Source organism: Talpa europaea (genome assembly GCF_964194135.1).
Source record: "Talpa europaea genome assembly, chromosome: 10".
Taxonomy (NCBI): Eukaryota; Metazoa; Chordata; class Mammalia; order Eulipotyphla; family Talpidae; genus Talpa; species Talpa europaea.
Window position 1 is genome coordinate 63,072,652 of NC_140077.1, and position 15,534 is coordinate 63,088,185.

At 38.7% G+C, this 15,534-nt stretch overlaps 1 protein-coding gene across 3 annotated transcripts in view; it reads left to right on the forward strand.

Moving 5' to 3' along the window:
* SPECC1L (sperm antigen with calponin homology and coiled-coil domains 1 like) overlaps positions 1 to 15,534 on the forward strand; it is a gene marked incomplete at both ends in the record, with an annotated part of 98,699 nt that overhangs the window by 12,457 nt on the left and 70,708 nt on the right. For all 3 annotated transcript variants that reach the window (XM_084244724.1, XM_084244722.1, XM_084244723.1), the window contains 2 exons: positions 1,270 to 2,900; positions 4,444 to 4,651. In XM_084244724.1, the coding sequence (XP_084100850.1) occupies positions 1,270 to 2,900; positions 4,444 to 4,651 (1,839 nt within the window). The remainder of the gene's footprint in view (positions 1 to 1,269; positions 2,901 to 4,443; positions 4,652 to 15,534) is intronic.

Consider the following 15,534-nt stretch of genomic DNA (forward strand, 5'->3'; position numbering starts at 1 on the left):
GGGCCTCCCTGGTGGTGCAGGGTTTAAGTCTCAATGCTCTCAAGCTCTCACCAGCCATGCGGCACAAGTTCGATCCCCGGTCAGGGAGCTGGCCCACATGGCTCAGCAGACCTCTCCTGTCTCGCCCGCTGCTCCCCTCAGCAGTGTATTTCAGTAGATTCGCCTGTTCTCCTTCCCACTGTGTCTCTGGTGAATCCTCTCACTCCCGCACCTCTGGCCTGTACCCCAGTTCTTGTATGCATAAATAAATAAAAATAAATCTTAAAAAAAATCCAACATATCCCTTTTTTTAATATTAAATAACCACGTCAATTATTTTTATAGGTTATAAGGTTCAGAAGTTTAGGGATACTGTGATTTGTACAGCATATTTGATTAGTATGTCATTTGTAGCATTGGTGCATTATTTCCTGACATTTACAGAGGTGGTTTAGCATACTGGGTAAAGGGCAGATTCTGGAGCCAGACTGCCTGGGTATAAATCTTGCCTCATCCATTTAACTATTTTGAGATGCTTGCAAATTATTTAACATCCTGCATGGATTTCTTCAGTTGCACAACAAGATGATAATAGCATCTACCTGAGTTTTGATGAGGCTTGTATAAGATAATGTGTGTGAAATAGCAATGTGTGTGAATGGTAAATATATTAGCTACTACTATTATAATAATTGTTATTATTTGTGTGGCAGAATGCATTTTTTGCATTTACCTTCATAATATTTTTTGTGTTTATTGTAACTTAGATTTTTAGAGACTGCCTGTCCCTTCTTGTTCACCTGTAATCTTCCCTGACCTTCTATTTCTACAGTTCTTTACCACTGATGGGCTAATCCTAATTAGATGAAGATGATTTATAGTGATCTTAATATGTCTAATTAGACTTTATAGAACATTTTTCATCTATTTTGCCCTAATGTATTGTGCCCCTGGCCCACCTATATGAAGCTGTGGTTTAGGATTCAAGTTAATGTATCTAACTTGTAAAAAATTTAACACTTTATTGAGATATAATTCTTGTCCCATCAAATTTACCCCTTTTAATGTGTACATACAGTTCAATATGTAACTTCTTTTTCACTGATTATTAAAAGATAATTTGAGGAAAATGAGTATTACAGTAACCACACTGACTCCAGGAAACATTAATATAGGTCTAAATCAATGTTTGTATATCCCCAGATTTCATCTCATTGGACCTAAGGCATAAACTATGTATCTTCTTATTGCTAATATTTTTGCCTTAAATTCCTTGTTGTAAATACATAGGCTCGTGTTCTTCAACCAAGCGGAGCACTTCTACAGGTAATAAAGAATCCAGTTCTACCAGAGAAAGACTGCGTGAACGTACCCGACTAAACCAGAGCAAAAAACTACCTTCTGCAGGTCAGGGAGCTAATGACATGGCATTGGCTAAGCGTTCCCGCAGCCGCACTGCTATGGAATGTGATGTTCGTATGAGTAAGTCTAAGTCAGACAATCAGATCAGTGACAAGGCCGCTTTGGAAGCCAAAGTGAAAGATCTTCTCACACTGGCAAAAACTAAAGATGTGGAAATTTTGCATTTGAGAAACGAACTCCGAGACATGCGTGCTCAGCTGGGCATCAATGAGGATCAGTTGGAGGGTGACGAAAAATCTGAGAAGGAAGCTATTATTACCCACCAGCCAACTGATGTTGAGTCAACGTTACTGCAGCTACAAGAACAGAATACTGCCATCCGTGAAGAACTCAACCAGCTGAAAAATGAAAACAGAATGTTAAAGGACAGGTTGAATGCATTGGGCTTTTCCCTAGAGCAGAGGTTAGACAATTCTGAAAAACTGTTTGGTTATCAGTCCCTGAGCCCAGAAATCACCCCTGGTAACCAGAGTGATGGAGGGGGTACTTTGACTTCTTCAGTGGAAGGCTCTGCACCTGGGTCAGTGGAGGATCTTTTGAGTCAGGATGAAAACACCCTCATGGACCATCAACACAGTAACTCTATGGACAATCTGGACAGCGAGTGCAGTGAGGTGTACCAGCCCCTCACATCGAGTGATGATGCCCTTGATGCACCATCATCCTCAGAATCAGAAGGCATTCCCAGCATTGAGCGCTCTCGAAAGGGAAGCAGTGGGAATGCCAGTGAAGTGTCTGTTGCTTGCTTGACGGAACGGATACACCAGATGGAAGAGAACCAGCACAGTACGAGTGAGGAACTTCAGGCAACTCTGCAAGAGCTAGCTGATTTACAACAGATTACCCAAGAACTGAATAGTGAAAATGAAAGACTCGGAGAAGAGAAGGTTATTCTCATGGAATCTTTATGTCAGCAAAGTGATAAGTTGGAACACTTTAGCAGGCAGATTGAATATTTCCGCTCCCTTTTAGATGAGCATCACATTTCTTATGTTATAGATGAAGATGTAAAAAGTGGACGTTATTTGGAATTAGAACAACGTTACATGGATCTAGCTGAGAATGCCCGTTTTGAACGAGAGCAGCTGCTAGGTGTTCAGCAGCATTTAAGCAATACTTTGAAGATGGCAGAACAAGACAATAAGGAAGCTCAAGAAATGATAGGGGCTCTCAAAGAACGCAATCACCACATGGAACGCATTATTGAGTCTGAGCAGAAGAGCAAAGCAGCCTTGGCAGCCACATTGGAAGAGTACAAAGCCACAGTGGCCAGTGACCAGATAGAGATGAATCGCCTGAAGGCCCAGCTGGAGAACGAAAAGCAGAAAGTGGCGGAGCTGTACTCCATCCACAACTCTGGGGACAAGTCTGATATTCAGGATCTCCTAGAGAGTGTCAGGCTGGACAAAGAAAAAGCAGAGACTTTGGCAAGTAGCCTACAGGAAGATCTGGCTCACACCCGAAATGATGCCAATCGATTACAGGACACCATTGCTAAGGTACTGGTTAATTATATAAAATGTTCTGGATCTGCTTCATGTAGTGCAATACGTGGCATGCTTATTGAGAGAGAGGATCACTTGTGTGGTGTGTCACTGGCTTTTATTTAAGAAAAAACTTGTGACTGGCTTTCTTTTGAGGAAATAGAGTGAAAGTATTCTTCTAGTAATGTTGCTCTCACTCACTGAAATTTTGTTACTATTATCCTGTGAGAAGGTAGAGGTAGAGATATAACTAGCAACAGAATTTGTCTCTCTTTCTTTTGGGTCCACCCAGCAGATATGTCTTGCAGTTTTTACATCTTCATCCTTTTTTTTTTTTTTAAAGATTTATTTATTTATTTATACAAGCACTGGGTACAGTCAGAAGCGCGGGAGGGCGAGAGAATTCACCAGAGCCAGAGCGGGGAGCAGAGCAGGCAGAAGGACCGAGGCACACTGCTGAGGGGAGCAGCGGGCAGCAGGAGAGGTCTGCGCGCCATGTGGGACCCTCCTCCAGTGGCCGGGGAGCAGCCGGGGATCGAACCGGCGCCGCAGAGGCTGCGGGCAGCTTTGCAACCCAGCGCTCAACCGCTGCACCACCGGGGAGGCCCTACATCTTCATCCTTAATGTACTTTGACATAAGAAAGATGAAGAATCAGTATTTCCTCCTATGGGATAAGCGGCATCTGCCATCTCATCCTGCTGTGGTTGTAGTTTTTCAAATTGACTTCTGTCATGAATTTAAATACTTTTGGAGTCTGGAGGCTCCTGTTTATTAAAAGTCTATGGTTTGTGCTAGCATGGGCCTTAGAGATCAGTGATCTCTCATTGTTTCATGTCAGCATAATGGTAAGGATTCACTTGTTGCTGCAGCCCTGGCCTGCTGACACTGGCTAGGGTTCTGTGCCCCACATAGTTATTTGTATTTTTTTTGCATAAGTTAACTAATCACTCTATCTCATGTTTTATTTTTTATTTTAGTCCATTGATTTTTAAATTAAAAAACATTTTTGGATAAAGTATTTTGGAAAAGTATATATTTGACCAAAATGTGAATAACTTAGACATTAAAATACTTAATCACTTCTACAGATATAATTTCAAAGATACATTGTTGGTGCATATGCATTGAGAGAAGCAGTATGACCTACTGTACTTGCAATGAGAGTGTTTGAGATTTTATATTTCTGTTTTTAATTTGATGAAACTGACAAGTCCATTCATTTTTGTTGGAGAGCATATCAATCATTAATCAAGTGTATGCCTTCAATTTCAACTTTGAAGGGAAAATTTCCAAAATTTCTTTACAAATAATCTAGTTAAGTTCAATGATTTGTCAATATGATTTCATTCAGTGATGTTATGACAACAAATTATGCTTAATTAAGTATGAAGTCCTGTATTACTGTAGCATGTTTTTTCATATTTTTTAACAGTTAATACACAGGTTGTTTTAGTTCATGCAACTCAGTTTCCATTTGAAACCATGTGTACCTCAATTCTAAAATTTATCTTAGAACAACTTTTACTTTTCTAATCTGCACTATCAATTTTATATAGGTAGAAGATGAATACCGAGCCTTCCAAGAAGAAGCTAAGAAACAAATAGAAGATTTGAATATGACATTAGAAAAATTAAGATCAGAGCTGGAAGAGAAAGAAACAGAAAGAAGTGACATGAAAGAAACCATCTTTGAACTTGAAGATGAAGTAGAACAACATCGAGCTGTGAAACTTCATGACAACCTCATCATTTCTGATTTAGAGAGTAAGACAAAAATTTTCCTTCTTTTTTGCCCCACCCTTTTTAACATGTGTTAAATAGTTTGTATGTAATAACAAAGTAAAAATTAGTAATTCCGAAAGGTACAAGTAATTCAAAGGGAGCAGCATAGTTAGCTAACAGAAATATACTTGTTATAGTGAATCATACTTTAGTCAATAGTCTTTGACTACTGTTTCTTGTGCCTAAGGAGGACCTCTGAATTTGATGCTTTACTGTAAAGCTGTGCCTAATATGGAAAATCATTTAAACAAAAAGCTAGGTGGTTATTTTATAAATATTAAGAAGAACCATTTATGATCTGCTCCTAGTGGTCACAAATACACTGAGACAGAAAAATAATGATTCTGACTGATCTTATATCTAAGACAAAGGTTTTTGTCTGAATTTTTTTCTTGCCATGGAGATTTTATGATCTTGTACATTGAAGCTCAGATTTGAAGTTTGTAACTCTTTATTTTGTAATTATTATAGGCTTAGAAAAAAGCTGCAAAAATAGTACTAAGCATTTCTGTATAGAAGATTTGATAAGGAACATAATATTTGTATGATCTTAAAATGTCCTCTCATAGACTGTTATGTTAAAAGTGAGGAAAAGAAGCAGTCAGAAATTATACAGTAGAAAAATTGTGTAACACTTTGGGTGATCACGTAAGTGATAAAAGCACACAGATACTGAACACAGCTTGTTTGTATTCTGGCTGAGGCATAGCTTATAGTTACAGAAGCACCAGACAGATAAAAGTTAAGAAATATTTTACTACAACACAAGAGTGATTCCTCAAAAATGCCAGTGTCATACAAAACAAAGGCTATGGAAAAGCTCCAGATTAAAGGAGGCTAAGGAAACATGCCAGCTAAATGCAATACCTGTACAGTATGGGTCCATTATTATAAGGGGGAAATGCTGTAAAGGATAACGTGATAAAATTGCATGTAAATGTAATGATAGGTTAGATAAACTTACTAGTATAAATTTATGATGTTGAAGACTATACTGTGTTTATATAGTGAATAATCCTAGTCTTAAGAACCACAGAGTGAATATTATGGGGTAAAGGACCATGGTGTGTATTCTCACATAGTTCAGGAAAAAAATTAGGGATGATGGATGGATGGATGGATGGATGATAGATAGATAGATAAGGATAGAAGAGAGAGGGGGTGGGGATAGAAGACAGTAAATGCTAAAAATAAGTGGATGAACTGTTAACACTAAGAAAATCAGAGTCAGAGGGCTGGCTCATAGATATTCCTTATATTATCTTTTGCAGCTTTTTGTAAGTTTGAAATTATTTGCAAATAACATGTTTTAAAAATTCTTACGTATTCTTCATCCACACTCTTCAAATGTTAACAAGTTTTAAGTTGTAATACTTTAATGATGCCATGTGTGGACAAGGAGAATGGGGGCAGTAAGCTTTTTTGATACATTTATCAAAGCTTTCTAAACTTTCTTTCATGATACTTTTCCTTTGAGCCTTAATTATTTCTTGATAGAGGATTGATAGGCAGGCAATAGCATAGAGCCAGATCTCATGTGCTGTGGGTACAGAGGTGGGGCGGTTTGTGCTTTTACTAGGGGAGTGGGGTTGCAGGAGCCTTAAACATGTTTTGTGGCAGTTTGCAACTCTGGCTAGTTCCCCCAGTATCTGTAGATTGACATTCAGGGTTATTTGGAACATTTCCAAACATGTAGATACTAAAGTAGTGACTGTGAGTCTGCATCTCAGAGATAAAAGTCATTCTAGAGGTGAACTTTCTATATAAAGTTCTAAAAAGCTTTTCAGTATAATATTTGTAGCTGCTTTATATTTCATTGTCCCCGAACTGAGGATTTATCTAATTTTACTTTCTTAAATGTAAGATGTTTTAAAGTTGTTCAGATTAATTTGGAAATTCAGTTCATATTCATTTAATGTTGATAATATTCTTTCCTTCTAAGACTTTTGATTTAACCATGGAAAGAGTGACACCTTGTGGTAATTGGGGTAATAGCTAGAAAAAAATGTTAGATGATAAGAATGCCTGGTATGACATTTTACAACTCATTTCCAGAATATAAATTACATGATTATATAGATTTCAATTATAAAGCAGACAAAATGCCTGACTAAATGTGTTTTATTTTGCTATGTATTTTCTCTCCCCAATTTTTAAAATTAAGATATGCAGAAATGGGGCCTCCCTGGTGGCCTAGGGGTTAAGTCTCAGCACTGTTACCATGAAGGCCTGATTTCGATTGCTGGCCAGGGAGCTAACCCACATATGGTGCAGCAGACCTCCCCTGTCTAGCCTGATGCTCCCCTTAGCAGTGTATTTCAGTAAATATCCGCCTGTTCTGCTCCCCACTCTGTCTCTGGTAAATCCTCTCACTCCCTGCACCTCTGACCTACATCCCATATCTTCCACACAAAAATAAACAAAACCTTAAAAAAAAAAAAAAAGTTCAGCTTTAAAACACACACACAGAAATACAGAAAAGAATAATACAGCTAGCATCCTTGTCTAGACTTGACAATTGATAACATTTTGCATTGTTCACCTGTCATGCGTGCGTGTCTGTTTCCTGAACCAGCTTACAGTAAACTGTAGACTTCATGACACTTAATTCCTAAATATTTCTGTATGTAACTTCTAAACATTCTCATCAATACCTTACTACATTATCATACAATGCAGTATCACATCTAGTAAAATTAGTCATTTTCCCCGGTTAATGTATAATAGCCCATATTCATATTTCCCAGGTGGATCCCAAAAATCTCTTCACAGTGTTTTGTAGGAGCCAGCATCCAACCAGATTTCATGCTTTGTATTTAGTTGTTATACATTCATTCTCTGATAGGAGTGGATTTTTCATTTTGGAAAATTCTTCCATTTGGGATTGATGCTAAGCCAGAACTCTGTATGGGGGACTTGATGACAGTCAGGTCCTACTGTTAATTGAGAATTTCCTTTATGGAATGTTTTAACAACCCCTACAGAACTTTTTCGTCACACCGGAAAGAAACCCTATACATATGGTAGTGGTCATTCCTCATTTACCCAAAATGATCTCCTGGCTCTGGAATTAGTGGAAAGAATTTAAAACAACTATTGCAACTTTGGAATTAGTGGATAAGCTTTAAAATAGCTATTGTAACTATACTCAGGATGTAGACAAAAATACACTTGTAATAAATGAACAAGTAGCAGAATCTCAACAAAGGAAAAAAATGTGAAAAATAATCAAGAAGGTATTCTAAAATTGAAAAATTTTTGCAGTTAATATGGAAAATATCCTGAGTTATTTAAGCAGAAAATTAGAAGTTTAGAAAAGCCAGTAAACTTGAAGATCAATCAGTAACCTCAATCTAGTCTGCAGGACAAAGAGATAACAGATTGGGGGTGGGAAATGAGTCTAACACATGTAACTAGAGAACCAGATGACCTCTCAGATAGCATCAGTGCCTAACTTAGTTTTGCCCTTCAATACTTTTCAGTAGTACTGGAATTTAGCATTTGGTGCTTGAATCCAGACAGCCCTCATATAAAAACTCAGTAAATGCCATCAGGACTTCTGTGAAGATATGACCTAAGGAATCCAGCAAGATAGTGGCATAGTGAAGACACTGGGCTCACCTCTACATATTTGCAACAAAATCACAACTGAAGACAATGAGCCCTGAAAGATAAACAAATAACTGTGATACACACCAAGTGTGATGGCACAGTAGAAAGGGTTTGGAAAAACTATAGTTAAATTGCTTGCAACAGTACTGGGGCAGTGTAACCCATGAGTGAGATGGGGATATAACTCACAGAGGAGTAACTGCCATCCAAAGCCTCTCAGCTGTTTTTACCTCAAGGACATACACCCATACTGGGGACTTTAAAACCTGAGTTCTATACTAGAGAAGGGAGTGTACAGAGTTTAGGAGTCTAAGTCCAGAGTGCTGATTAATGTGTTGCATCTGTAGCTTCCACACGAGGACAATTGGAGCCACAATGAGCAAGGAGAGCCAGGTTGAATTACCTGTCTCTCATTATAGAAGATGGTATTATTTGTAGCCTGTGACTGTGATCCATGAAATACCTGCCTTTTCCCTATTCAAGGCCAAAATTGAGACAGTAACTGAATACTAACGATAACCACCTGAATCTTAACAGCAGGAACAACCATCACAGGGCAAGCTTCCATATTTGAAAGGCAGAGAGAACAACTCCTGGCTTGTGACCCCATTTCAGTTATAATCCCCAGTCAGCACTATTTTCACTGAGATGTTGGTGTAAAGGGTGGGATCACTATGAAGTGGCAACACACATCTGTTACCTTGATTGAAGCTGCCATTTCCCCTTTTGTAGATCTTGGGGGGACCCCCTCTCTAGGCATGTATTATCAGCAGAGCCTGTATCCTGTTACATCAAAGGAAAAGACTTACGTGTATAAAAATGACTTCTACTGTTGTTGAGAAACGTGCAGAAATCCCTAGTATTAATTGTTCTTGTCTTTTTTAAGTAAGGAAAAAGCAACCAGGACTTGTTGCACATTTTAATATATCTTAATAAAGCAGAAAAGTGAAACAACAGAAAGAAGCAGCTCAACTGAAAGAAGCAGCTCAGCTGAGCCCAAAGAAATGGTTAATTACTTCACCACCAATCCAGCCAAGTTTGCTGATTGGTAGGTATCAAAAATACAGGCCTGTTAAACCCCCAGGCCAGCATGTAGAAGGGCCTGATGTGGCCATGCCTGTTGGCAGCCCTCTAATAGTGCAGCCTCGAAAGTAAATAATGGGGAAAGAGAAAAAGATAACAAATGGCAACCTGAATCCTCAGAGGAATACTACATTACAGAAAGAGAACAAATCTCCAGAACACAATCACAAAGATGTGGAAGATACAGAGTTCAGTGTTGCCATGATAAATTCAGAGATATGGAGAAAACACAGAACAGCTGAACAAGGATATATAAGAAAATTCAGAAAAACAAATGGATGTTCCGAGAAATAAAATTAATGAACAGAAGGTCAAAATTGAAGATTTGAATAATAAGATAATTGAGGTGCAGGAAGTAAAATGATCAGTAGAGAAGAATGAAAAAATCTAGAGAAAATGATGAAGGTAGAATAGACCAAACGAAAGGTCAAATCAGTGACCTTGAAGATGAAAATACCCAAAAAAACCAGGTGAGTGAAGAAAGAGAGATACAAAGGGATAAATACAAAGAAATACAATGAGAATTATCCAACTCCATGAGGAAAGGCACCATGAGAATAATGTATATCTTAAAGGAGAGAGAGAGAGAGGACAACAAAGAACATATTTAAAGAAATAGTAGAGGAAAACTTACTGAATCTGGGGAAGGAACTAAATATGTAAATCCATGAACCAAAAAGTACAAGAGGGTAGTACCTAAACAAAATGAGGCCTACACCAAGATACATAGTATTGAAACTCCCAAGAGTACAAGACAAAGACTATTAAAGCTGGCTGGGGGATGAGAACTGCAAAGGAATTCTGATTAGACTAACACTGGACTTAATCTGAAGAAACATTACAGGCAAGAAGAGAATGGAATGACAAGATCAAAATACTTAAAGATAAAACCTGCCAGCCAAGAGTACTCTATCCTTCAGAAAAGAGGGAGAAATAAAGACCTTCTCAGAAGAAGAGAAGCTTAAGAAATTTGCAAACACTAGACACCCCCTACCCAAGAAATGTTAAAAGGAGCTCTCTTATCTAAACTGAAGAGAGGAACATACACAAGTAACTGAACAAGGAATCAGAACCACAAAGTTAAGGATAAGATGGCAGCACTGACTTTAACATATCAATAATTACTCTAAATGTAAGGAGACTGAATTCACCAATTAAAAGGCAGCGTGTCTGATTAGATTAGGAAGCAGAATCCAGTGTTCTGCTGTCTCCAGGAAACATGCCTATGCTTCAAAGATAAACATAGACTCAGAATAAAGGGCTGGAAAATAACCCTATAAGTGAATGAGACCCAAAGGAATGCAGGAACAGCTGTACTTATATCAGAAAAATAGATTTTGAGCTAAATAATGTAACAAAAGACAGGAATGAACATTATATAATGATTATGGGAACAATATATATCAGGAAGATGTAACATTCATCACCATATACTCACCAAGCAAAAGAACATCATAATATATAAGGAAATTACTGTAAAATTTGAAAACAAACATTGGGAAAAACACATTTGTAGTGGGAGACTTCAAGACCCTGTTTTCAACAATGGACAGGTCAACTAGACAGAAAATAAATATGTGCACAGCACCCTTAAATAAAGAATTAGGTCACATGGGCTTAATGGACATTTATAGAACATTGCGCCCCCCCCCCAAAAAAGCTGAATACTTTTTTCAAGTACACATGGCACAGTCCTCAAGATTGACCACATATTGTGTCACAAGTCAAGTAGCAACAAATTCATGAAGATGGAAGTCATACCAATTGTCGTTTCTCTCCATAAAGTTGTCAAGCTAGAAGTCAACCACAAAAAGAAAGGTTAAACCTCTGATATGTGGGGACTTTATAATACACTCTTGAGTGACTTACTGGGTTAATGAAGAAATCAAAAAATACCTTGAATGAAATGACAGTAAGGACACAGCCTTCTAGAACTTATGTGACACAGCAAAAGTAATACTAACAGGGAAGTATATGGCAATACAGGCCCACATCAAGGCACGGAGAAATGCCGTAAGGTGAAATAAAGCAAGTCTCAGAGCAACAGATTATGAACCATGTGTGCTACTTTTAAAATTAAAAACCATCAACCTTTAAATACAATATTACATTGTTATGGTAGCCAAGCTTAATGGTCTTCCTTTAAAAATACTGATTTCAGTGTATTCTATTTAATAAATTCTATAACTTGGAGACTTCTCAAAAAAGAAAATTTGTGCATTCTTGAGCTAGATTCTTGTAATGGATTGACTCTGATCCTGTTGATGGTTTCAGATGGCCCTTCATCATTTCCACTTTTAGAAATGTATCTTTAATATCTGAACAATCATGTAAAAACATTCATTGTGTTTATAACAAGTTTCAGAACCATTCTAATTATTCATTAATTGGAAGTTGCTAAAACTATGTATCCAATTGACAGAATGCTGACAGGACCATCAAAAGAGTGCTCCAGATACGGGTGTGTATCTTTTGGTACTGCTAATTGGAAACACTCATGAAACAGTATAAATAGCATAATTTCATTTTTCTTTTTAAAAATATATACATTGAGGGCCTCCCTGGTGGTGCAGGTACTTGAGCGCCGCACCGTGAAGCTGTCCACAGCCTCTGCAGCGTGGTTTGATCCCAGCCAGCTGGCGAGAATCCCACATGGAGAACAGACCTCTCCTGTCTCGCCTGCTGCTCCCCTCAGCAGTGTATTTCATCAGTCTGCCTGTTCTGTTACCCGCTTTGTCTCTGGTGAATCCTCTCACCCTCCTGCACATCTGGCCTGTACCCCAGTTCTTGTATAAATAAGTAAATCTTAAAAAAAAAAATACACATTGAAATCTGAAAGGATATACGACAAATGCAAATAATGGGTAATTGCTGCGGACCAGCACAGCTGTAGACGATGAGGCTACCTCAGGGTTGAGAGAAGCGTGCAGGGTGGTCAGGGCGTCGGTGAAAGAAATGACAAACAGACACACTTCAAGAGTGAAAATCTGAGTGTGATTTTCTGTGAGTTTGTGACCAGTATATATATGTTTTCCAAAAGCACAGGAACAATGAATATCAATGAAATCAGCTTGCTCATGGGCTCAGCCTATCACCAACAGGGCGGTGATCTACATCTGGACTCAGCCTCATTCCTAAGTAGATAGACCATTAGTTTTGTTTTTAAACTATATAATCGCATTTTTTATTAACTACTTTTTTACCTAAACTATATTTTAATTATTACAGGGTTTAGTAATGTTTCATTTGAGTCAGCCTTGTTTTAAGGATTTCATATGATTTTTTAATTAACAAGCAATGACCTTTATAGAAGAAAGAAGGAAGTTTAGAAAGACAATAAGGGATTAAAGTTTGTAGTTTTAGAAAGATGGGATAAGGTTTTTTAGCATTCTTGTAGTGGTTCCTGGTGGTCGTCATCTTTTGATAAGCTTCTGTCTTTTCAGGGAACTTTGCTGTACTTCCCCTGCTTCAGGGTGTTTTGCTGTTCTCCCCCTGCGCGCTGGTTGCCCAGCCAGACCTAGGGACCTTGGCGAAAGCCATTCCTAAAGGTCACTGCAGGGGGAGGTGCAGCAGGTATGTCTTCAGGGGGTTTTGCTGTTCTCCCCCTGCGCGCTGGTTGCCCAGCCGGACCTAGGGATGGTTAGCCCTAAAGGTCACTGCAGGGGGAGGTGCAGCAGGTAATCTCATTTTTTGTTACCCCTGTCCGTTTTCTAGGCTTTTTATTGTGAGCCTGCATTACTTTTAGACTTGTGGAACAAAATTTGTATAACTTTTTTTCAGAAGGCATTGAGTGAAATAAAATTTTATAAATAAAGAAAACTAAAACTCATCTGTATCCTCAACTCATTTGAAACTCATCTGTATCCTCTTCCTACATCAGGAATTATGGTTTGGGGATAAAGCTTTTGCCTGGTGGCTAGATGCACTGCCTGCCTCTCTTTCCTGCCCCTGAGGTGTGGTGTTTTAACTGATTGGTTTCTTTTATTTTTTCCTTTACTCTTAAAGTTGCACGTGTTGTCAGTCGGAGTTGCTTGTCCAGATGCAAGATGCTAAGCATACCCTAAAGATGTTTCTCAGTTCAGAGGGCAGGAAAGATTGCTTATGAACTTCCATTATTTTATACCCCCAGGGGTCAGTGTGCTCATAATGGAGCCTAGTATCATCTGTGTGAAAGAAAGATGGGCATATACCTGAAGCCAGAGTGGTGACTTGGCTGATCTTGATTTGTCAGGGATAGTAGATCCTTGGTGGTGGGCAAGGCTGTGCCCAGAATTATTCTCAACAAAGGTGGTCTAATAACAATAGCAATTTACCTGATTTCTAGAATAAAAACAAGTTTGTAAAAGTGAGTTATAACTATAATTTTAAAATGAGATCATTATATTTTTCTGTTTCTTAATCCAGTTTAATGTTTTTGTGTTAAAGTCAGTAGATGGCAGTCCCTCATACTGTTGTAGAGCAACCCCGATACAAAACGGGGTGCCTGACTGTGGGTCCTCACCCGCGCGCTTAAAAGGACTTATCAATGCTCTACTGCAGGCACACGTGAAAAGTTAATAAAAGGTTTATTTACAAGGGAAGGGGAAATGAGGAAATGTACAGCTCTGGGAGAAAAGTGGGAGACAAAGTTTTAAATGAGTCCTACCCGATCCGCCAATCAGGAATCCCAAAATGGCGCTCTCAGAGTTGGCCGCCAGCCAGGAGCGGTGAAGACAGGAGGTGAGCGATCGCGAGCCAGAGAGAGACCCCAAGGCCCACGTGTTTGGTTTTTATATCCAACCTGGCTGCCTAACTCCACCCTCAGGTCCCAGCCACCCTCCCTTTGGTGGTGATGGGATTTGTCTTTCCCAATGTCTTGATGGCTTTAGTCTGGAGTGGGGGTGGAGTCCACAAAGCCTGTATGGGATTAACTCAGGACATCACTTCCCCCTAACAATACCAGAAAATTTTGCAGAAGGACATTGCATTTAGTGGCTCCAGGGTTGAAGACTAAACTGCCTTTTCTGTAGGACATGAATTGGACTGAATGGCAGTTTTGCTAACCTAGTCCTCAAAACCAGAACCTAAGTGCAAACTACTTTGTTTCCAAGTTAGAAAAGCCTTTTTGTCACTTTTGATAGTCTATGTTACAAAGTGAAAATTACAGACATTATTTGTAAAGCTTAAGTCAAGTTCCCTGGAGATATTCCATTGTGTTTTACTACATCTAGATATGTCCACTAGCTATCAGTTTCTCTTCTGTTAAGAAGAAATAAAAAGAAAACATAGCAATAATAAATATGTAACACAGTAGAGGGATGTCTTTTTAAGTATAATGATTATGTGAATTTTGTGGCTGAATGCAGAGGTTGGAAAAGACAGAAAGATTATAATAAACAAAAATGAATGAAGTTTGGGATTTTATGATTGGTTTAAGATAGCCAGGTAGTTTAAAGTTCATCTTAGAGGCCTCCCTGGTGGCTCAGGTGGTTGAGTGCCGCACTATGAAGCTGTTCGCAGCCTCTGCAGCGCGGGTTCAACCTCTCCTGTCTCGCCCTCTGCTCCCCTCAGCAGTGTATTTCGTCAGTCTGCCAGTTCTGTTCCCCACTCTGTCTCTGGTGAATCCTCGCACCCTCCCATGCATCTGACCTGTACCCCAGTTCCTGTACAAATAAATAAATCTTAAAAATAAAGTTCATCTTAGGCGCAAACACAAGATGTTAAAAGTGAGCTATAGTATGATTTGCTGTCATTTGTTTTGTGTGAATTATCTCAAGATAGGTGGATGAGTTGTTGTGACCAAAAGAAAAGGAAAACAATTTTCAGTAGGGATGAAATAAAACATTTTTTTTTGTTTGTTTGCTGGTCTATTTTGATATTTCTTGCATATAAATGGGTAATGTGTAAGTGAAAGGTGTGATCCCTAGTGTTTTCAACACTAGAAATATTTCCATGTCTGTCTTTACTCCTTGATTGTGTCAGATAGTAGCACCCAGGCCCTGAAATTGTCCATAATGTAGGTCATACAGAGCCAGATTCCAAGGCTGGTTCCAGAATCATCCTTGTCTCTAGAGATTGGGATCTGGTATTAGACTTACACACTCACCTTTGTATTATCTGCTTTGCTCTAAACAACTTAGATGGCCTGTTTGATTCTTAGTTTCCAGGTTAAATGAGTTCTGAAGCAGCCT